Source organism: Sturnira hondurensis, unplaced genomic scaffold (genome assembly GCF_014824575.4).
Source record: "Sturnira hondurensis isolate 20B ecotype Veracruz unplaced genomic scaffold, ASM1482457v3 Scaffold0017254, whole genome shotgun sequence".
NCBI lineage: Eukaryota > Metazoa > Chordata > Mammalia > Chiroptera > Phyllostomidae > Sturnira > Sturnira hondurensis.
This window is the reverse complement of record NW_028089885.1, coordinates 1,855,767-1,879,027: the sequence shown is the minus strand read 5'-3', so window position 1 is coordinate 1,879,027 and position 23,261 is coordinate 1,855,767. Positions and strand designations below refer to the sequence as shown.

General features: G+C 53.6%; 1 protein-coding gene across 1 annotated transcript; it reads right to left on the bottom strand.

Moving 5' to 3' along the window:
• Window positions 1–15,178: 15,178 nt before the first annotated feature.
• Window positions 15,179–16,044, bottom strand: MIF (macrophage migration inhibitory factor). The gene is made up of 3 exons (XM_037067347.1): window positions 15,827–16,044; window positions 15,484–15,656; window positions 15,179–15,378 (listed from the first exon to the last, which is right to left on the bottom strand). The coding sequence occupies exons 1-3, from the start codon at window positions 15,932–15,934 to the stop codon at window positions 15,312–15,314; spliced, it is 348 nt and encodes a 115-aa protein (XP_036923242.1). The 5' UTR covers window positions 15,935–16,044; the 3' UTR covers window positions 15,179–15,311.
• Between the last annotated feature and the right edge of the window lie 7,217 nt (window positions 16,045–23,261).

The following is a 23,261-nucleotide window of genomic DNA, read 5'->3' as shown; positions in this document are numbered from 1 at the left end:
TGATGAGCCCTCAGTTCGCCCTCGGATCAGGCACCGCCAGGACTCCTGTCCCCGGACCGCCCCGCCCCCTAGCCCCACCCCGCGCGGAGCATGCTGGGGCTGGACAGCCTTGGCTTGCCAGGTCTGTCCTCAGCCTGAGCTGTGGGTGTGGAGCTGGCTGGAAGGAGGTGGGAGTTAGTGGGCAGGCGGTCTTGGCAACGGACACATTAGGCAGCGGGCGTCTGGGCACGCGCTGGTCCGTTAGGCTCGCGCCGGTGACCACAGCGGCCACTGTGCCCAGGACCTCTGAGGGTCCCATTGCCAGGCGGCCCCCGAAGCTGAAGGGAAGGGGTGGAAAAACCTCCCGGGAGTGGGGAGCATAGACAGTGCTGGGGCCGCTGAGGCAGAAAGGGAAGGGTCTCGGTGGTGGCGGGGGGAAGTCTCTGACTGGGATCCTGGGCAGAAGGCAAGGGTCGGAGACTCCGGCTGTGCCCACCCGGCCAGGGAAAGAAGCACCTCCAAGTCCTCGGCGGAGTCCAGAGTCTCTGTCGAGTGGAAGGAACTGTGCAGAGCCCCAGAGGGAGAGCAGGGGGAGGGAGGCCAGGAAAAGATGAAGAAAAGAGGGATGAACTCAAAGAAAAAGTGAAGGAAGGGGAGATGGAAGAGAGAGCCAGGAGGCCTCCCACAGCGCTGAGTCTAAGGCATCGTTTCCCAGCCTTACAAACCAGATCGCTGAGCAAATCATGACCCGTTTTAGGGAAGTCAATATGTTTGATGTACAAGATAGGGTAGGGGGCATAAAGAGGGAAAGGAATAAAAGCTCTTTTGAGGGGAACAGCTCTTTTGACCTGAATCAAGAGCCCTGAGAGGCTGCTTTTGCTTGTACTTGGAAGTCCCCCCAGAGTTCTGCTCCTTCTGGTGCCTAAGGCCCTGTCTTAACCATTCTGAGACTTACCTTCAGGGGAAGGAGGGGAAGGGGGTCAGAAGGACGTGGCAGTGCAAGGAGGGAATGTCAGTGGGAGCCGAGGGAGAGAACCACGGTGGGGGCCTAGCTGGCAGAGAACTAGACCCTGCTTTTAAGAGAAGTGTGTGTCATAGGCACACCCTTTCCGTTTCAGGGCTCTGGGTGTGGAGGACCAAGTGTGAGAGTAGGGGGTGTGGAGAAGACCCCCCCTCAGTAATCCTTGTCAGTTGGGAGACTTCCTGTGGGACCTTGGCCCTCGTTCCCTTTGGCTCTGCTCTGAGTCCAGAGACCTTCATTTGAAACCTGGATCTGTCACTTGCCAGCTGAGTGACCTTGGACCAGTCATTTCAGCTTTCCTGCTTAAGCAGAATGAAGATGGTCTGTGAATGGAACTGTACAAAAACCAAGGCATTTCTAGCTCCAGAGGGAAGCAGCTGCTGTGGGGAAAGGAGCCCTGGCTGGGAATCTGATACAGTTATTTGGCCCTCAACTGGACTGGCCTTGGGACAAGGCACTTGACCTCATCAATTGCCTTGACTTCATCTCTTATGTTTTGCTATCACCCTCAACACTGTCACCCTTTCCAGCCTTAGGATTGACCTTGGCCTCAGTTTCCTCATGGGTGCGCTGGGGATGATGGTTCCCGTAGGAATCAGTAGGCTTGGGATAAGGACGCTATTAGGTTAGATTATGGTTGAAATGCATGAAGGGGGCATTCAGGTCTAGAGAGCAGCAGACGAATTTAGAACACGGTGTACAGCACGGCCTGAGAGCAGAGCCGTGGAGGATGTGGGACCCGTCAATACACGATAAGAGACTGACACACAAGAACCGGGGCGCTGAGTCTCGAGTGGAGAGTCGGTTGGAAAAAGGGGCCAAACAGGAGACCAGGCCACTGCCAACACACTCAAAAGGAGCAATCCTTTCTTTAAAAACTCAATTATTTTGAGGAAAAAAAAGATAAAAAAAAACACAAAACGATCACAGACTCAAGAACAATATCTCGACTTTCTCTTTTTAAAGCATGTTTTACTTAATTGCTAGACATAACTTCATCTTTCAAAATGGCCTCCCCCCATACTTTTTGACTGAAGACTCTTCTATCAGTACTTTTTACGTGACCATGGTGTTGTAACATTTCCCACAGAGGTAATACTCTGTCAGCTTTCCTCTGTCCGTAAGCCACTTACGCACCACGACAGCTGTAATTAACTAGACGCAGGAGTGACTTAAAAGCACACAAACATGTCCCTCTCGACCCATACATTCCCGACCCCCCAGGTTTGCGGTCCCCCTTAAGCCACAGCCAGAATGCCCACGCCTACTCCCACAGGAGACGTGTGGCAGACGGAACTTTCAATGGAAAGAGACTGTGGGCCTCAACCAACTTGTGAAAACTCCTTCTGCACATTTTTCGAAAGCCCCTGACAACTGAAAGCTTGGCCCGGGGCCCCGCCCAGAACAGACAGAGGCCCCACTGCTCAAGCTCCACCGACCTCGTCTGTAAAGACACTGCTACATAACTGTAGCTGCACAGGGCTCAGGGGCAGCCCCCTGAGACTCAAGGGAAGATAGCTAAGCCTGTGAACAATATGGGGACTGGTTCACTGCCTCCCCCAGCCCACCTGCCTCCCTTTGCCCCTCAAACCTGCAGAGCAGGTGACCTCAGAGCACCGGAGTCCCTGAGATTCGTGCTCACTCGAAAAACCTCCGCTCTGGACGAGAAGAGGGTCTTTGGCCCTGAGCATATTTCTCCCTATTGAGCCTACTCTGCCCTCTCTGGTCAAACTGACCTTTGAACCACAGGTACACTTCCTAAAAGGGCAAGGGGTGGGAGCCAGAAATGCTGATTCAGGTCCCAGACAGGTCTTTCGGAACGCCATGCCAGCTCCCCTTTCCCTGCCTGCCCTGTACTAGGACCGTTGAAAACTCGTCCACAAGCATCAAAGAGAGATGTCATCAGGGGAGAGAAAACGGGAGAGAGAGAGTGCAGGAGAACCGGAAGAAAGGGGGCCACAATCGGGAAAAGAGGCCATGGGGCGAGGGTGGCTGTCTTCCTGCTTCTGTACCTGAGGCTGGTACTGCTGTTTAACCTGATGCTCGACTTTGAGGGGTGCTTCCTCCTTTACCTCTCTGGGCCTCTGCTTCCCCTTTCAAGTAGGGCTGCTGATGTCCGTCTGGGGGGCCAGTGCCGTGGGCTGTGAAAGAATTCCCAAAGAGAGGAAAATGCAGAGTCAAGTTTGTATTCGAGCTCCGGGAGAGGAAAGGTGCTAGTTATGAAGACCAGAGCTTTGAACTGAGCCATAAAGGGTGAGGGGCTGCAGGTGGTGGTTGTAACTAGGATGCCTCAGTCAGTTTTATGGGGTCTTCAGTTTGCCCCAGTGTTATCTTCGGGTGCAGGGCCCAGTCACTGGGACCTTGCACCTTCTGTTTAGCGATTTTCCAGGACATCGGTGTCTTTGGGGTACTTCCAGGCCTGAAAAACAGCAGTTAATGGAGGCTCTGAAAAACAGCAGTTAATTATGGCTGACAAGGTCAAGAAAAGGCTGGCTAGCTCTGGTAAAGAGGGTCTGAAAGAGGCTTTTTGTCCTTTTAATTCCTACCTCATGGGGTAGTCGTGAGGATAGCACAAGGTAATGTCCAGGGAAATGGCCTGGGAGACTGGGGAACGTCACCCACCAAGGTCCCCTCGTAATCCCTTTGGCCAAAGGGCAAAAGGAGAGTCAGAGGTCCTGGGCCCAGGCCTGGCCTGGCCTGTTTGGGGAAACCACCCTGGCTTTTACTCAAAGCTGACCCTGCCTCAGGCGGGGATGGACAGAGAAGAGAATGATAGCCCAGACTCCAAACACACCCTGGGAGGCTGACCCAAGGCAGGGTCCGCTTCAGCCCTGTTCCATCACGTTCAGTGGGGCAGGGGGCGACTTTGGCAATCCTGCTCCTCTCTCTCGGAGCACCCCAGTGCCACTCCTGCCTTCTCACCGATGGGCATCGCCAGCCCTGGGGGCAGCTCAGTCATTGGGTGTCATTGGTGATGTCTGCCAGTACCTTTGCAATCTCATCATTCCCTTCCATGTGTCCAGTGCTGAGCTCTGCCCAATGACACAGAGACCAAGCCTGGGCTCTTCCTGGGGAGCCGCACCGCAGACCTGCGAGGCTCCTCACTCGCGTCTGCACGTCCTGCCTGAGGCACGCTCCCTACAGGAGGGCCAGGGAGCAGCAGCTGTGTCCCGCTGGGCCTCAGGGCACTGACTGTCCTCCGCTGGGTTTGTGCCCGGCCTGGAATGGCATTTATTCCTGTAACACAGGTCCTGGTGGGGAGGGCTGCGCCTTCCTGATTCCCTTTACTTCGCCACATAGAGGGCTAGCTGTTTTTCTTAGATTCCAGTGCCTTTTCTCCTTTTATTTTCTCTTTGCTTCCTGGCCCAAACATTTACTTTTTTTTTTTTTTTGGACTCATCCCTCTAGATTCTGCCTCTTGGGGTCGCTCATGGCATGAGAGAGAATGACCAGTCAATTCCAGGCTCTTCACAAACATACACTATTGAAACAGTCACATGGCTCCGCCCCAGAGAGACCAGCCATGGGCCACTGTACTTCTGGCCACTTCCCCTGTGGCGCCTGGTCTGGCTCACCTCCACCTGGGCTCAGCTGACCCTTCTTGAGACCTAATTTATATGTCTTAAAACATACAGCCTCAGGGCCCAGGCAGTCCCTGGACCCCCCACCCACAGTAACCATGCTGTCTAACCCCAAACTGTCTCCGTATTTGACACTGACCCTCATTCTTAAATTCCGTCCTAGAGCCTCTGAGAGCTGCCAGGCTCATGGGATGGCTTCTGGTTCTGAGTCCCTGGCTGCAGTGTCGAAGGGCCAATCCCTCAAGAGTGTTCTGGGTTACCTGGCTCCCTGGGGGGTGGCCCTGCCTCTTCCTCAAAGCTTGCCCTTTCTTCCCAGCAGGAGCTCGCCTGTCCCCTGAGTTGGTCTGTGCAGCCTGGACCCTCCAAGCCTCGTCAACACCATCTCTGTCTCCCACCCCTCACATTCTCCTAAGGACATTCCTCTTCCACAGCCGGCTGCTCCCATTTTCCACAGCTGCTGCCCTAAGAGTGAGACAGTGGTGTGTTCCTCAAACCATTCCAGTTCCTTCTGAACCTCCCAAGTCGGGAGGCCCCCCGGCTCCCTGGGGCAGATGGCTCCCAGCCCAAGCTTTCGCACGGCCTTGCTAGCTTTGGGGTGTGCGGTGATTTCATCAAGTTGTTTTTCTAACTCATCCCAAGAAAATGGCACATTGTCTTAATGGCCCTGATTCCTTTGAATGTTGCCCATAACAAACTACCGGTCTTTCATGGAAGAGGCTTCAGTCTCCCAATTCGGGGGACTAACTCTGGAGAGCCTAGGAGGTACTTCCAGGGTCAAGAGGGACCCTTCATAGCCCCTACTCCAGCAGGCAGCAACTTACAGGTCACTACCTCCTGGTGGTGGCCCAAGACTCCCACCCAGGTGCACTCCAGCCCCTCCCTGCCTTTGCAGTGGAAAGTTCCTACAAGTGATCAGGCTGAGACCCTGCCCCCTTCAGAAGACTCCAGCAATGGAGCTGCATCCACCACACCATCTCTGTCACAGGCCAAGGCTCACACCAGACCTCTCACTTCGCACCAAACCCAGCAGCCAGGCCTTGCTGAGTCCTTGCCCGAAGGCCTCACCCAACCAAGAGCACAGCGGTGAGCTTGTAACCACCCGCAAAGCACTGGCCGAGCTGCTGAGGTCAAACCCCCACATCGACCCTGCTTCATGCAGCAGGACGGAGCCTGTCACTAGGGCCACTAGTTAAAAGCCAACCACACAACCATATGCATCAGCTCACAGCACCAAAGCCTCTTGGGGCACCCCCAAAGTTCCCAGGAAGTCCCTGTGGGCACACCAGCCTCTCCAAAGCCTTCACAGGAGTTATGGGTGTAAACCGCACACTTGAAGCCAGTGTGCAAGACGTGGGTTTGAAGGGGCCTAAACAGAACACAGCTTTTTTCCAGGTCCATTCTCGGGGCCTCCGCCATAGAGTTGGCACAAGTCATGGCACCTGTCAGGGGCAGGCAGGAGCACGTGGCAGAGCAGGCCTGGCAGGGGGAAGGGGAAGGCAGGGCAGCTCGGGGTGGGGGTGGGGGGTGTGAGGGCTCCTCCAGGGATGGAAGCACCTCGTGGGGAAACAGAAGATAAGGGGAAAGGGCCCCCTAACCCCTGCAGGGCACCAGTGGCCGGAAACTCAGGGAGGCTGGGTGTGGGCTGGAGGGGAGTGAGGTGGTTCCTTAGAGGGATGGGGAGTCAGGCAGCACCTCTGTACAGCACGCTGGTGGTGGTCTTCCCTTTGTCCTGCGTGTGCATGTAGTCATTTTTGTGTGGACTACGACACCCAGAAGAACGCGTACAGTTTAACAAATACAACACAGACACTTGTAAGAACGAGAGGAACAGAACCCCACAGCAGCACCCGCCAACTCCCGTGAGTCCACCCCATCTCTCCCTGCAGTGGGGCCACTGTCCTGGCTGCAGGAGAATCGTCTCCTGGCTCCCGTCACAGTTTCATCACCTAGATCCGGGCCTCTGAACAATGTTGTTTGGGGTTTCCTAGTTTTTGATTTTAAATAAATAAAATTGTATTATCGGTATGTTGCCCCCTTTTTTGTTGTTAATTATTTCCAGATTTTTCTACTGTGGGGTAAACTGCAGGCCCATGCGGCAGTCAGTCTTAGGCGGGAGCGATGCTTGGCCTGGTCTGGGCTGAGATTCGTGTGCAGCGCAGGACATGGCACTCGGGGTGTCAGTCACCAGCGCTGTGTCGTCAGCTGCTGGAAGAGAAGGTGCTGCGGTGTCTCACATCCCTGTGCTTGGGTTGTCATGCCTCTCCGGGGGTCGCTGGCCCCTCCACGTGTTGTAAACACTGCTCTCAGCATCAGACCCTGGAGCAGAGGACACAGCGACAGCCGAAGGAGGAGGGTTCTGTCTGAAGCAAGACTTGCACGCAAGATTCAAACAGAGGGAGCTCCTGGCATTTGTCTTGAATGCACAAAGGAGACATCTGTCTGTCACTTGTCCCCCTTTGCTTCCCACAGCTGGAACTGGGCATCCAGAAGCCTGCTCCGGTTGTTCACTGTAGTTTGCGGGGAGTCGATCTTTCCTGCTAGCTGCCGCGGGGTTTGTTGAAGTAGTGTGAAGGTCGCTCCTTTTCCATTTTGTTCTTGCCACCTGCAGGGTTGATTTCTCTGTAGAAACTCCTTCCATTGTTGCCTCTGCCCTTGCAACAACTAAGGATGATGCTTGAGTCATTGGCAGCTGTACCAGTTCTAGCAGCAGTGCCGGAGGCCTCTTGCACACGGGCGCTGTCGCTGTGTGTGCGGGCTGCGGCTCTGCCGGTCAGGCACACTGGTTCAGGGACCAGGCGCTCCACAGTGATTTGTACACCTTGTGTTGTGCCTTCTGATTCCAGAAGGTTGCATCTTTTGCTCCACATTTTACACTTGTGAGATTCATCCACGGTGATATGAGCACACGTAGCATGTTCATGTCACTGCTATGTAGCATTCCATGACATGAACGGACCACAATTTATTTATCCATTCTATTCTTGATGGACATGTGACTGTTTCCACATAGGAGTTTCTTTAGGGTACGTGCCCAGGAGTGGTTTTGTGGGCCTGTTCATTGTAGCCAACTCACTGGGTGGTGGTGGCATTCTGCGGTGGCTTTAACGGCACTTCCCTGATCTTTACTGAGGTTCAACACCTCTTCCATTTGGATATTCCCTTTTGTGAAGTGGCTTCTACAGGCCTTCGCTAATCTCTTATTGGGTTATCTACCAATTTGTAGGAGGTTTTGGAGGGTTTTTTAATATGTCCTGAATGTCAGCGCTTTGCCAATAATGTGCGTTGCGAACGCCTCAGCACGTCCTACCAGTCTTTTCATGGTGTCGGACTAACAGGTCAGACATGTCCATCTCTTTCTTAGTTGTATCTCATTGAAGACAACGTTAAGCTGATAATGCTCTTTTATTCATTTTTAGAGGGGAGGGGAAAGAGAAAGAGAGGGAGAGAAGCATCGATTGGTTGCCTCTCACACATCCCCAGCTGGGGACCTGGCCTGGAATGGAGACAATGTGTCTGACCGGGAATCGAACTGGGAACCTCTCAGGTCGCAGGCTGGCACTCAATTCATTGAGCCACACCAGCCAGGGCTGATCTTCTAAAATCTTTATGATCTTGTCTTTAGGGCTTGAATTCATGATTGTTGTAAGGGTAGGATATTGCCTCACAACAGTCTGATATTGCCCCCAAGTGGAGGCCAGCTGTCCAGCGTTTCCTGAATGACCAGAGCTGTCTTCATGTAAACGTCAAGGCTGCCCCTGTCACATACCATGTCATGTATGTGGGGAGATCCGTTTCTGGGGTTTCCTTTCAATCCATCTGTTGTCTGCCCCTCTCCTAATTCCACTTGGCCTTCCTTGTGGAACTAGATGACAAATCTAGACGTCAAAAAAGCAAGTTTTCCCACCTTGTTTTCTTCAAGAAGATGTCTCGGCTCCTCTTGGCCCTTTGGGTTTTCATGGAAACATTAGCATTCGGTTGTCACTCACGGAGTGCCCCTCGCCAGAGCCCCACAGCAGAGCCAACTGTGGCCTTGAACCATTGCCGGGCCCCTGCCCACAGGCTGCAGGCACTGAAGCGGTAGCACAGTAGGAAAAATAAGATATTTGGCCATTAAATTTTATGCAAATATTGTTGGAAATTCTAGCAGACTGCGTTGAATCATGAACCAGATGGGAGAGGTGACATTACCTTATGGTCTCCAACTGGGAGTGGGTGGGGGTGCCTTCTCCTCATTTAGTTAGTTCTTCAGGGCCCTCCGGGGTGTCGGTTTTCTCGGTAGGGTTCTGCATATCTTGGATTTGTTCCCGGGTATGGGCAACGTGTCCTGGGCTGGTTTCCTTTACTGCCCTTACCTGCTATCCTTTGAATGTGTGAAGTCACACCCTGTGTGATGTCTGTGGTCACTTCCCATTCTGAAACACGTCTGTTTCTGCACCGATACTCACCGCGTGTACTGTAAACATCCTCTGTTTGGCTCGTCTGGTAAAGACATTACTGCAGCGATGGTGCATAGGCATTCACGTTAAATCGGATAAATTCAAACTCTTCATGCCCCCCTTTGGCCATTGGTGTCCACTGGTGGCTGCCAGCACCCAAGTCAACACAGAGATTGTCCTCTCCACCCTGGAAATGGCGAAGAGGGGCAGCAAAGGCTAAACCTTCTCTGCTTTGTAGTGGCTGTGTCTTGTTCGGACTGCCTGCGGCTCGTGAAGGAGCCAACCGCCCATCACGGAGTGGCTCAGCCCTGGAAACAGGCTCCTCAGCACCCGGCCCTCCTCCTGGGTTTGGCGTTAGAGGAGGAGCCCTGTGGATGGATGGGGCTCAAAAACGGAGGCGCGCTCACCTGTGGTGATCAGGTGTTTGGGGCAAAGTATAATCAGTTACATTGTTCTGCTGACAGATTCATTCCTAGTCTTCTCCGAAGCCCTATGTTCTTTGGAAGGGGTCTGGCCCCTGGTCCCCTTTCCCTCCAGATTTAATGTGAGAATGGAAGTCTAGGTGTGTAGAGAAGAGTCCAAAGGAGTTAAATCCAGAGGATTTAACAACAAAGAAATAGGCTTATTTAGTAAACAAGAATCTTATCCTCTTAATTATCAGAGAGCAAATGTGTGTGTGAGGAGACTCACCACCCAGAGAGTCAACTTTTCTCTCGGAGAAAAACTGAAACGTATACCATTGAGGACCACGAGTTAAAGGAACAGTTGCCATGGGAACCGCCTCGGCAGCAAAGCGCCTGGCACGAGATCGGGGAACAGACTCCTCAGGGAGGATTCGGGCACCACCCAGAGGTCCTCGTTCATAAGCCAGGTTGGAAACTGTGGGATTGGTGTAGCTCCTTTTCCACTGTTGACAGCCTGTGTAACACATGGGCACATCACCTACCTGATACTCAAGACATCTACGGCCCCTGTGCTTGTGGGCTGTCCATCTATGGACCCAGTGGGCAAGTGCCTTCAGGAGAGCAAGACCAGAAGGGTTGACATTCGGCAGGCGGGGAGGCAGGTAGTAGGGGGAACTGAGGGCAGGTAGGGAGCATTCGGAGGACGGGAGGGGCCAGGATGAGGCCTGAGAAGGAAGGCCCCCAAATGGGGTGTGGAGGAAGGTACCCTGCTTCCCCAGGCAGTATCTGGTTGTGGGGGCCATCTGCAAACAAGCTTGTCTGTTACAAATGAAATCCAGAGAACCCGCTGGGGGAAAGAATCAAGGGCAAAGAAGTAGACCCAAGTACAAGAGGGGACTTACTTTGAAGTAAAAGTGGCATTTTGCCTGTGGGGTACAACAGGTGATTTAAGATGGCCAGGGGACTGGTGGGTGGCATCTACAATAAAAACATGGGGCCACAACCCAGACCTGACCAGAGGAATTTCAGACAGGGCAAAAACATAAATGTCACAATGAAATTACATGCCCTGCTGGTGTGGCTCAGTGCCAGCCTGTGAACCAAAGGGTCACCGGTTCGATTCCCAGTCAGGGCCCATGCCTGGGATGCCAGGCCAGGTCCCCAGTAGGGGGCGCTCAAGAGGCAACCACACATTGATGTTCCTCTCCCTCTCCTTCTACCTCCCTTCCCCTCTTTAAAAATAAATAAATAAAATCCTAACAAAATGAAATCACATGAAGTCCCAGAAGAAAGCATGGGAAATGGTTTAGATAATCATGGAGTGGGGGAAGCCCAAAGACGACACACCCCGAAGAAGAGTTGGACAAGTGCGTCTCCAACAAAGTCGAGCACCAGATGACCAACTGCGAAAAATATTCGCAACTCATGGCAAAGCGTTCATTTCCCTAATAGATAAAGAGCTTTAAAACAAAAATTCCACTGGGAAAACGGGCTCGAGGACTAGACTTAGTTCCCCAAACAGGGAAAAGGAATGGCAGTTGACCAAAGGAAAAGAGAGATGTAAACTTGAACCTTTTGGCTTGAGAGAAAAGCCTTTTCCCCATCAGACAGCCAAGTCAAAAGTTGGGTTGGGAGGGGAGGGCTGCTAGGGCCTGGCCGCCTAGTGCCACAGACCTCTCCTCTGCCGAAGGAGAGGGACATCTGGCCATACTGAAACAGCACCGTTGCCTTTGACCAAACAATCCCACTTCCAGGAGCCTATCCTACACGTACACTTCCGCAGGCGTGGGGTTCAGCATAGCCGAGCTAGGTGCTGAAGGCTGGAGACAGCATAAATGTTCATGACAGGCGCTAGTGGAATGGAATCATGGTCTGCCCTGGTCCTAGCCAGGGAATAGTGGAGACTCTTCAAGTACCGAGATGGTGTATACATATTCCTCACCCGAGGACATTTTTTCTTTTAGAGAGAGAGGAAGAGAGAGAGAAAAACATCAATGTGAGAGAGAAGCACCAATTGGTTGCCCCCCGTGTGCGTCTGGACCGGGGCTCATAAGTGCCCAGACTGGGGATCAAACCCACAACCTTTCAGTTACAGGATGACCCTCCAACCAACTAAGACACACCACCCAGGGCAAGATAGACTTTTAAGTTTTAAAAAAAAAAAGACACAAGGCAAAACTTGTATAAATTCTGCTACCATTGAGGGGGAGGGCTGGGGGCGGGGTTATATATATTTACTTGTACATACACAAAATGCCTCTAGAAGAATTTGAGAGACAGTTACCCTGTGGAGGGATGAGGCAGGAAGGGATCCTTAGAATGCCTTGAATTGAGCCACGTGAATAGATCACCTACTAAAATGAGAATAAAATTAGGTGCACAAGAAACCAGGTCTCGGGGGCACACAGTCACAGGGGACACTGGGGATGAGACTTCCCATTTGGAATTTTTGAATTCAGAGCCCTGTCTGGATGTTTGGGGGGCTAGACCCATGAGACTATGGAGTCCAGACCCTAGTGTCCCCAGATTGGGGCTGAGGCTTCAGGAGTGAGGCAACAGAGCCAATTTCTGGAAACTGGCAATTTTGGGCTCTTTTATGTAGCCTTCCAACACAGAAATGAAGCATGTGCTCACTTCATTAATCAGGAAGGGAATTCTGGGCAAGTGGCTGGTGGGTTTGCGTTATGTTCCTTCACACATCCCCACCCTGGTTCAATTGCATTCTCACGGGGAGACCCAGAGGGCCAGGACCTGGCTTTGCAATTGCTTAGCTGGGAAGGGAGGGTGGGCTGGCAGGAGAGCACTTTACGGCAACACTGTTTCGGGGGCCAGCACTTAGCTGACTAGTGACATGAAGAGTCAAGGAAGACATTGACAGCCCAGAAATGCTAGAAACTTCCTAAGCTCCTGGGGGTCACCGTGCACTGTATTTGTTGCTTTAGAGGCAGCAGGGGAGCCAGCCCCAAGGCCTGAGCCGCCAGTTCCTGTGCTTCCGTGGGCCCCTCAGTGTGAGCCAGGGTCCACAGTGAGGGTTTCAGCTGCAATCTCCCAAGAACCTTGCCCTATTCCTAGCCGTCCTCCCCCATCCAGCTCCAATACCACCCAACTATGAGTGCAGCCAGACCCCAAGATACCTGCCTGCCCACACTCCCTCACAGTCCCAGGAAGGCAGTTCACAATTTATCAAGACCTGAGCACAGGCCCCTTACTTGACCTTTCCCCGCCCTCCATGCCCCAAGACTGTGAGATGTCCTATCATGCTCCACGGTTGAGTCAATAGGTAGGGAGGACATCTGGTAAATCCATTTCACAGACAGGGGAAATTGGTTTTCCCCACAGATGAGGCCCAGAGGGGGAGCAGGCAGACAGACTCCAACTTCTCAAGGGAAGCAGGCAGAACACTAAGGGGAGCTGGGTGGAGGTGGGCCCTGAGGTAGGGGTCTTGGCTAAGGCCAGGGCAGGGGCCAGGGGGACCTCTGCAGTGAAGGCATGCCCAGGGAGGCGGGAGGTCCAGGGGGGCCTGCACTGTTGCAACTGCTGCCCAAAGGTTGCAGAGCCGGGTGCAGCCTCCTCTCAGTGCCCACAGGATGCTGGAGGACACAGAAGAGAAACCCTGGCTCAGGAGACCTCGGCCAAAGCCTGGAGGGGGAGGGACTTTGGTGTCATCACATACTGGGTGGCTTCAGGGAAGGCTCCCTAGAAGGGCACACATGGGACTCAGTGGGCAGATGGGGAAACGGGCATTCCATGCAGAAGAAACAGCACCCACAGGGTGAGCTGTGTGGCTGCCAGGGCCTGCACACAGGGGCTGGGAGGGCTGCGTGGTACCCTGTCATCATCAGCAGGAGACATGGTACCACCGGAAGGATGGTGGAGAGATGGAGAGCAGGTGGCAGTCTGTGCCCCTCCATCACCTTTCCACACTATCTGCTCCACACATTGCTTTTAAGTGTTTGAAAATTAGTTTTCACTGCCATTCTGAATGTTGACCACACCCCTGTGGGCCCTGGGGTGGTCGTTTGAGGAACAGTCTGCTAGGCAGATGGTGGAGCCCGTGCTTTGGAACACATGAAGCTGGGGTGAGGTGAAGGGCCTGCTACTAGCTCCAGGGAACTTGGGAGCATGGTGGGCAGGGTCAAGACTATGGGTCCCTTTATCCTTTCCAAGGTGCCATGGCCCAGAGCCTGATGCTTCTGGGTTCGTGACAGGGAGCAGACTAATTTCTGGCTTCTGAGCCCCTCTAGTCTTCAATGCAGTGGGCGCCCGGACTGCCTGCCTCCTTGGCCATCAGAGACCCCACTTGAGCTGAAGAGACACTCACTGCTCAGGCGTGGACTCAGGCAAACACTCTAGCTGGTGACAGTGAGGATGAACGTACAGCCAAGCTCTAGGAGGCAGCCCACCCAGCAGGGCCCCACCCAGGGAACCCAGGGTCAGTGTTCCCGTCTGTGAAATGAGAGAGCTGGACTAAACGCTGAGAGACCTTTGCCCTGCTCCCTCACAACCACCACCCACCTCAGGCTGAGGGCCAGGCAGAACAGGGCTGAAGCAGAGCAAAGAGGTCCTGCTAGGAACTGGGGGGCTGGAGGCACGTGAGAGCTGAGAAGACGCAATAAAGACTGGGGTCGAGGCAGATAGGCAGGAGCCTATTAAGTGGCAGGCGCCGAGAACCAAGGCCACAGCTAGGCTGAGTGGGACCTTCGGCTGCAGCTGGGGCCACACTCCTGACCCCAACAAGGAGGCAGAGGGGAGGCTCCACGGCTCTTCCATGGAGAACCGAATGAGTCTGAGGTAAGCTGGAGAAAGCCCCTCACAGACCTCTGTGTAAGAGCCATGACACCCCAAAGACGGGCCACACCCATCTTGACTCCAAGTTGATTCTGCCTTCTCAGTGCTTTTCTGGAAGTGAATCCACATTGCCCCTGGCTGAACTGACTGAGGCTGAGTGGGGAGAGCTTCTTGCTCACAACTGTGGGATGTCAGTGACGCCATGAGAAAGGGCTGTGGGTGTGGGACGGGCTGGGCCACTGGCAGTCCTCCCAAGGAAGGAGCTTGTCACTGTCTGTGGCCTTGCTTGGCATCCACTGCCAGGGTACATGGAGGTTCTCACATTGTGGAGTGAGGAAGTATTCTGGCCCAAAGCAACTGGCCTGAGTAAGCAGAACTCCCACCGGGCTGGCAGGATGGGCATCAGGGGCACTCACTACAATTGCTTTACCATCACCCCCACAAAGCGGTAATCCCATCCCCCAATCATTTTGGGCCTTGATACCAATTCCCAAAGTTCCAGAACAATGAGATTTTCCAGGTTAAGAAACTGGGATGCCAACCTAGCAGCGAATGACCTGGATTAGAGAGGAAAGGCTTTCTTTCCTGAGGATACCCTTTGCTCATATGAAGATGGAGGAAAGTGGGGCTGAGAGAAGGTCAAAGCCCAGCTGATCTCCACACCGGGCCAATTAGATCTGGACCCCAACCCAAGCCTTCTTCCCCTCTTCCCTGCCAGCCCTAGACCACTCACTGGTGGAAACGGACTCAATAGAGTCACAAAATGGCCCTGGGAGGCTCTCATTCAAGTTTGACTCTTGGGTCTGTTGCCCCAGGCAGGATGCCAACCAAGACTGGACCTTCTTCTAGGGGAGCACAGGGCACAGCTGGTCAAAGCACAAGGGCAGCAGATTCTTAGGGGGCACCTCTCTGAGCCTTGGTTCCCCAGTCACTGCCCCGGCCAGGAACAGATTCCACCACAAACCAAGGCAGCTGCAGTCTCCAAACAATTTATTTCTCCCGACCGCTGAAGCGGGAAGTCGCTGGGAGCCAGGTGGGCAAATACTGCGGGCGGGCGACGGGGTCTAGGGTCTGGTTCGGCTGGATGGGGGTGGTGTAGGCCTCATGCGAAGGTGGAGCTGTTCCAGCCCACGTTGGCCGCGTTCAGGTCGTAGAAGTTGATGTAGATTCTGCGGGGGATGGAAGTAGGGCTGAGCAATGTGCGTGGTCGCGGGCTGTAAACTGTGCGCCCGGCGTCCCCCACCCCCACCCCCAGTGACCCCAGTCCCCCGCACCTGTCTGGGCTGACACGCAGGCGCTCGGACAGCAGGCCACACAGCAACTTGCTATAGGTACGGTTCTGCGTGACGCCGATCTTGCCGATGCTGTGCAGGCTGCAGAGCGCGCACGGCTCGCTGGAACCGCCGAAAAGCATGAGCTGGTCCGGAATCACGTGCACCGCGATATACTGGGGGGAAGGGGAGCGGTGAGAGGACCCTAACAATTTTGCCAGCCCCGGGTGTCCCTCGAACCTTCCCCAATAAGAAGCGGCTCCCGCTTCTCCCCGCCCCAGCCCGGGCCCACCTCGGCCCACCTCGGCCGGCAGACACCCCCTCTTCCAGTTCTCTCCCGACAAACCTGGGCCGGTTTGCCCGTGGCCTGCGCCAGCTGCTGCGTGAGCTCAGAGAGGAGCCCGTCCGGCACCGAGGCGCGGGGCACGTTAGTGTTCAGCACGAACATCGGCATGATAGCGGAAGGACGGCGAGGACTGGGACACAGGAACCTACACCCGCGAACAACGGCGGCTAGAAAACCTGAGCTACGTGACGGCCGCCCAGTTCCGCCCCAGTGTGGCCGCGGCCCCACCTCCTGTGACGCCACCGCCGGCGGAGGCTCCGCCCCAGTGACTGGTGATGTCACCTCTGGGGGCGGAGGTGACCCGGACAGGGTCAGCCAGCCTGCTCCCCAGAAGGTTCCTGTTTTCGCGCACTTCCTTAAAGCCTTTGTCTACTTGACGGCCAGGAATCTGTCTGTTCCTCGTTGGTCAGTTCTTTCATTTAGTCACTGTTGTTAACTCAGGGACTATCCAGTTTAACCTGGCCAGTTTAACCATCCCAGGTTCAAGAATGGGGGGTTTTTTAAAAAGATTTTTTAAATTTACTTTTAGAGAGAGGGGAAGAGAGGGAGGAAGAGGAGAGAAACATGTGGTTGCCTCTCATGTGACCCCTACTGGGGACCTGACCCGCAACCCAGGCATGTGCCCTGACTGGGAATGGAACCTGTGACCCTTTGGTCCACAGCCCATGCTCAATCCACTGAGCTACATCAGCCAGGGCAAGAATGGGGTTTTTAAAAGAAAAGGTGTGAGGTTTGTCGGGGAGTGAGGGAGGGGTTACCCTGTTGTTCTGGGGTTTCAGGATGTGAGTGGGGACAATGGGTTAGGTACAAGGCTCGGCTGTTCCCAGGTTACAGGAGGGTCAGTCTGACCACCGGCCATTATGGCTGATGTCAGATGTCTTATTGTGTGAGATGGGAGTTTCCATTAAGCCAAGGGATACCAAGTGAGTGGGGGTAACTGAGTAGGGGGCAGCAGTCCACTGGGTCAGTCAGGCCAGCTGGGAAACTAGCTTGACCCTTTCAATGATCCCCTGAAAAAAATGGGGGACTCTGGTCCCAAAGCCCATCTTAACATCAAGGTGCAGGCAGAGGTTTTGTTTGTTTTTGCTTTTAAGATTTTATTTCTTTTTCAAGAGAGGGAAATGGAGGGGAAAAGAGAGGGAGAGAAATTTAAATCTGTTGTCTCTCTCGTATACTGACGTGTGCACCGACTTGCGGTGCCTGTGGCATCATGGATGAGATATGAGACAAATTCACACGGACTACCGAATCCTGTGGAGGAAAAGGGACCACACAGCTGCTCCCTCAAGGAGGGAGTGCCTCAGAGCGGCTTGGCCACACCCTCAAGGGGAGAGTGCCCTGACCCTTGCCTAGACAGGCTTTTATTGTGTTTTTTTTTCCACAGGAGTTCAGGTACAACTTATTAATCAGGCAGTAAAGATCAAATGATAGATAGCATACAAAGAACTATTAGGGCTTCTTCAGAGTAAGGGTGTATTAGCTAAAAAGCTACAAGACTTTGGGAAACAAACTCATTTCCTGCTTGGACCTTTATCATTTAACTAAGAGCATTAGCAAAGCAGGCTTCACAGGATTTTACATATCCTTTCTCAGGTGTGATCACCCCGGGAGCCCACTCTTTCCAGCACAGGGCTGCACCGCCCCTTGTTCCAGGCTTAAGTCAGGCAGAGGAGGCAGATAGCCAAGGAATTCTCGGAGACTTCTCACAGATAGACTGAGGACTCAGGCTCCATCAAAGCTGAGGGGCAAGGGTCCATCACCCCCTTTCTTTATAGCCCCCCAAGTCCTTCCCTGGGGCCTCCACGTGAACATGCCTGTCTTAGGTGGTTCTCCCCTTGGGGAATCTTACCGGTCATTGGCTAACTGATCAAGCATTGGGGGCCAGTTATGGAAAAAGGAACAGAAGTGGCGCTCCTGCCAGGGAGATAAGCTTTGTCTACTCAGTGGCTTTTTGAAAGACTGCCATAAACTATATAAATAAGCAAAGGGACCAGGCCCTTTCTTCAAGGGGCTCATATTGGCTTCAGAGTCAATCTTGATTCCTTCAAGTTTTCTGATAACATCCAGAGTCCAGGCATGGCCCTCTAAGACATGACATTCCAGCCAAAGTTCTGGTTAATCAAACCACAACTGGAAGCTGGCTTTATGTGTGTTATTATAAAGAAATCAGATTCTCAATGGATTCATGCCAATAAACACATTACCATAAAAATATAATATTGATTTAGGGTTTCCAAATTCTAGAGGGATTGGGTGGGGAGAAAAATATAAATGCTTCAGTATTGCTTATGAAAGTATAATTTACCCGACTGCTTTAAGAAAACAAAAGCCCATCTCTGGAAAGCAAGAGGAAAGTCCTTGTGCTTTTAACAGAGTGAAAAACTACCAAACCCCACCTCTGTAGCAGCTTACCTCGGGTCCTTAAATTCATTTATTTAATTAAGTTCACTATTCAGCTTAATTATATAATTTCCTTTCAAGATTTCTTATACTCTATACTTTATTGCATAGACCATAATAAAGATGACACTTTCTAATTTAGTAAAGATATTTAAATGTAAGACTAATTAATTCTTCTCAGGATATTTTCAATAACATTTTATTTTTTTAAGATTTTGTTTATTTTTAGAGAGGGGAAGGGAGGGGGAAGGGAGGGAGAGAAACATCAATGGGTGGTTGCTTCTCGAACTTCCCCTACTGGGGACCTGGCCCACAGTCCAGGCATGGGCCCTGACAGGGAATCGAACTGGTGACCCTTTGGTTTGCAGGCTGGCACTCAGTCCACTGAGCCACACCAGCCAGGGCTAAATTTTAAAGTGGTATTTCCAAGTTACCAAAACATGCCTTTGTTTTTAGTTTATTGACTATTGTTAATGGTGCATTTTTACCAGATTGGGTTGGGGCAGTCAGGAATTCTATGAATGGTCTTTGATTTGCTAGTGGATAATCAAACAAACTTTTTTTTAAAAGTTAGGAATACTGTAATAAAAATTAGACCATGAGCAGCCCCAAATACCATAACAGATACTTAATACTTAATACCAATACTCATCGAGAAAAATAAGCTTTTAAAAAATGTCCTGAAGATGTATGCTTTGGCTGCAGCTAAAACACACACCCCTATTACTGTTGAAATTGCACTTTGTAACACAGAGTAGCCCAGCATACCCAATGCCTCAGCTGAGTCTTGGTGTACCGAAGACTTAGAACTGGAAACAAATGCATAGGAAATGTGTGCAGAAAAACTGGAAGAAAACCCTATACAAATGACCAGATTAACCATGGGTTTGGAATCAAGATTGATGTTTGGCTGAGTCCTCAGAACCCTGCAGGGATGTCCTGTCCGTGCTGTCTGGCAGATGCAATAGGTTTAGGTGGCACAGCACAGACTGGCCTCAGTGACAGTCCCCGAGGCACTGGCTGATGCACCCTGTGCAGCAGCTCCAACCCGGGGCGCTCTTCTGGGCTCCAGCAGCCCACTCAGCACTTCCCACTGTCTGTGTCCCAGCGCAAGTGCCTTACTCACCCTCCCACACTAACTGCCTGCCAGTGAAATGTACCTTCTTCCTCCCTGGCCCCTTTATCCTCCCTTCTCTCCATCCACCTCACCACCACCTAACTGGCTGGCATTGCCTTTGGCCCCGCCTGGGCTCTTGGGGGAGGAGCCCCTTTCCCTGATCCTAGCAGCAGATCTGGTCGAATGACTTGCCTGGCCCAGTGAAATGTGGACAGTAGTGACATGAGTGACTCCAGGCAGAAGATTCAAGAGCCAACCCGTGGGTGGTTGCTCTCTGAGACAAAGTGCATGACCAGGTGGAGCCTGGCCAGCAAATACCTGTGATGCCCTGGGAGGTGAGCCAAAGCCATTTGCAGGGTGCTGCTGTGGAGCAGGGGAGACTCTTCTGATCAAACAGCCTGGGAGCCAATTCTGCTCTTACCCTCCCCCACCTCATTTCCCACAGCAGTGAGCACTGGCTTCCTAAGGATAAGATTCCCAATCCCCCCTCTTACTAGCTGGGCTACTTGGCTCTAACCTCTCTGAGCCTCAATTCCCCCACTTGTAATTTGGGGATGCCAGTAATGTCCACGTTCCAGAAGGGTGCTGTGAGGGTCTGGTGGCCTGAACACAGGCGATAGTTTTCTCTGATACTGGAGGGAGTACGGTCACAACGCCCTGGCAACCTTCCTGCCACCCCAGGCCTGCACCGCCTCTCTTGCTCTCTGGCTCCTGCCTGGGGCGTTGGTCCTGAAATTCAGTTTGCCCACACTTTCCCTCCCCTTACTCGGTTGGGCTCAGTTCCTTGGCAAACCCCCGGAGCTCCTGGCTCTGTCGGGTCTTGTAATGGGCCCAGCACCTGTCCTGTCCTGACCACATTTCTCTCTGTGATTTAATCTTCCTTTCTAGGGGGTGAGTTCAGGAGGCTGGGGACGGTCTCCTTTGGCCATTGCCCTCTGCCTGCCTCCTGACCCTGTACCTCCGTGACAGGCAGGTGGAGCGCCTCCAAAGGTGTCCACACTAACCCCCAGAACCTGGGAATATGTCACGTTACAAGGCAAAAGGCACTTGAAAGTGTAATTCGGGGGATTATTGTGGACTCTCTGGGGCAATCCAATGTAACACATGAGCCCTTGAAAGCAGAGAATTTTCTCCAGCTAGTCAGAGGGATGTGGCGGTGGGGGCAGGGGTGAAGACTGGGAACAGAAGGGATCCACGTGCTTTCACTGGCTTCGAAGACGAAGGCGCTGGGGCCTCAGTCGTGCACCTGCAAGGAACTGAATTCTGCCAACAACCTGAATGAATATGGAAGCTGTGGAAGCCGTGGAAGCTGGTGCCTCCCCAGCTGGCCTGCCACACCTTGACTTCAGCCCTGTGAGTGAGACCTGAAGCGGAAGACCCAGTCCCGTCGTGTTGGACATCTGACCCAGAAACAGAGATGGTAAATGTGTGCTGTTTGAAGCTGCTAAATGTGCAGTGATTTGTTCTAGGGGTAACAGAAAAGTAATATATCTGACATCAATAGGGTTCAACAATTATCTGCTGAACCACAGGACACCCGCCCCAGGCGGCACTGCCAGGCACTGCCCTGCCCGAGATCCCCTCCCCTCTCCCCTCCCCGATCCCAGTCCTGCTTAATTAGAACACCGGCTGCTCCAGAGCCCCTGGTGACCAGGTGAGGCCGAGCGAGGTACGGGGTGTGTGGGGAAGCAGCTGCTCTGCTGATGGCGGTGCCACCCTACCAGTGCCCCTTGCCCTGCCTGGAATGTGGACTAAACCCCAGTCGTGTGGTAGCTGTTGGGCAACCACCAGCTGGAAAAACACAGGCAAAGGAGTGGGAGGTGGCAACCCAGAAGAGCCTGGGGCTCTGCTGGCCCTGCACAGCCCCTTCAGCCGCCATTCACTGAAAAGAGGGAAATAAACCCCTCTCTGTTCCAAGGGCTGTTTGTCTGCAGGTTCAGCCCCAGTGCAACTCCAGGCTGGTGTGGAGCACTTCTCGAGCTTCACATGGGGGGGGGGGCTGCTGGGCAGAGAAAGGGGTGGGAAGAAACCTCATGATGCAGGGACAGGTCAACCAGGTGAGGGGAACTGTGGCCGCAGTGAGCACCCAGAAGCCCCTACCGGTGGGCAGCTGGCCCCAGGTTAAATGTCTCCACGGGCTTGACCCAAGGTGCCCATGCTAGAGGGAGGGAGCAGACCACGGAGGGCTCAGTGGGATCGGTCTACCAGCTCCCCCAGGGGGTTACCCACACTCCCGTCCACTGCCTGTGGACCTGGTCATCAGTCCATGTCCGTGGATGGTCTTCCCTCCTGTCATTCCCTCTGCCCTCTCCCCAGTCACATCACTCCCTCCTGCCAAACACCCCAGCTGGTCTTAGGCCCTGGTGGGCCCCCATGCACCAGTTCCTGTGCCCTGTTCACTAAATGTGGTAGAGTCTGCAGCAAAGAGAAGCAAAAACACCCCATCTCCCTCCAGTCGAAATGGAAGAAGGCCTGGCTGGGGGGTCATCATCCTTGCTGGTGACCCCCACCCAGCCGTGCCTGAAGGTACAGGACTGCAGAGAAGGGTGTCTTCCAGGAGACCACCACTCTGGAGAGAAAGGAGCCAGAGGGCGTGGCCAGCAGTGTGACCTGAGCTGAGTCACTTAAACTCTGAGCCTGTTTCCCATCACCTCAAAATGAGGGTGGTAATTCCTTTCCCATAGACTTGTGTGAAGATTAAGTGAGACAAGCACAAAGTTTCTGGCATACAGTGGGTGCTCAGTAAATGTTACCCAATCTTACCGCATTGCAACCAAGTGCCCTGGAGCAGGAACTGGGCTAACAGGACTGAACCCAACTAGTGAGCATCCGGGCAGAACAGGTGACAGTACCTTCCTCGCCTGGTGTCCAGGTCCCGACCCTGCCCACCAAAGCTGAGGCCAGGCTGCTGGGGGGCCCCCAGGGAGCACGCCTGCTGCAGCTGCCACACAGGAGGCGACAATGGTGCAGCCCAGCCCAGAGGCACACAACAGCCATCAGCAGCTCACAGCACCCGTCCCAAGGTGGGGTGCTGAGCCTCTCGAAAACCCTCACCTCCCAGAACACTGAGGACATGGAAGCGTGCACCGTGGTGGAGAAGGGTGGAGGGGGTGAGGGCATGGGGACCGCTGGTCCTTGGAGTGATGTGGGAAGAGACCACCGGAGGGGCTGGCCCTCACGATTACAGGATGAATTCCCAGCCTGGCCTCAGGGCCCCTTCCCGTCTCACAGTCCCTGTCCCCCATGAAGTCCAGGTGGATGCTGTCCTTCCCCTCTGCACCCCCCCCCCCATCTCAGGCCTTCCCCGTCCCAACTCCAGCACCCATGTCTCCCAGGAACCCTTCTTTGCTGGAAACCCACCCATCTCTAATGCTCCTCACCTGGGGGCCTCCAAAGAAAAGCAATGTGTGTGTGTGCGCGCACTTGCCAGAGCTTGGAGCCCTGTCCCTCCCACTCTGTGTCCACCCTCTCCTGACTCTCAGCCTTCTCCCCCAGCCACCTGAGTCAAATAGGGCTCAGGAGGCAAAAACTTGGCATCTGCTCCTGGAATGATATTCTAACACTGGGGCCATGGGGTGGGACCTGGGCTCCTGTTAGAATCTTTGTGTCTCTCTGGGTCTCTAACTTTTAGCCATTCCCTGCTGCCTGGAGAATGGACCCAGGAAACTGGTGGGACACAACCTCGTCTCCTACAGGCTCTGTGGCGAGGGCCACCTGTGGCTCCCCACCTGCCTCTGCTGGACCTGAGCGTGGCCGCTTGGCCTGTGTCCTGGCCCCACCCTCAGAAAGCACTGGCTCCAGCCGCAGCTGCACCACTAACCACAGTGTCACCTTGGACCTCTCAGGGTGGCCTCTGGGAATGGGGATCAGTTTGCAAAACATCCAGGGCAGGGGAGGCAGTGTGATGCAGTGGTCAAG

Coding starts and splice junctions, on each gene's coding strand:
- MIF (XM_037067347.1), bottom strand. CDS start 15,934: ATGCCGATGTTCGTGCTGAACACTAACGTGCCCCGCGCCTCGGTGCCG. Junction 15,657..15,826: donor CCACGGGCAAACCGGCCCAG/GTTTGTCGGGAG, acceptor CCTTCCCCCCAG/TATATCGCGGTGCACGTGAT. Junction 15,379..15,483: donor CTGCGTGTCAGCCCAGACAG/GTGCGGGGGACT, acceptor CATCCCCCGCAG/AATCTACATCAACTTCTACG.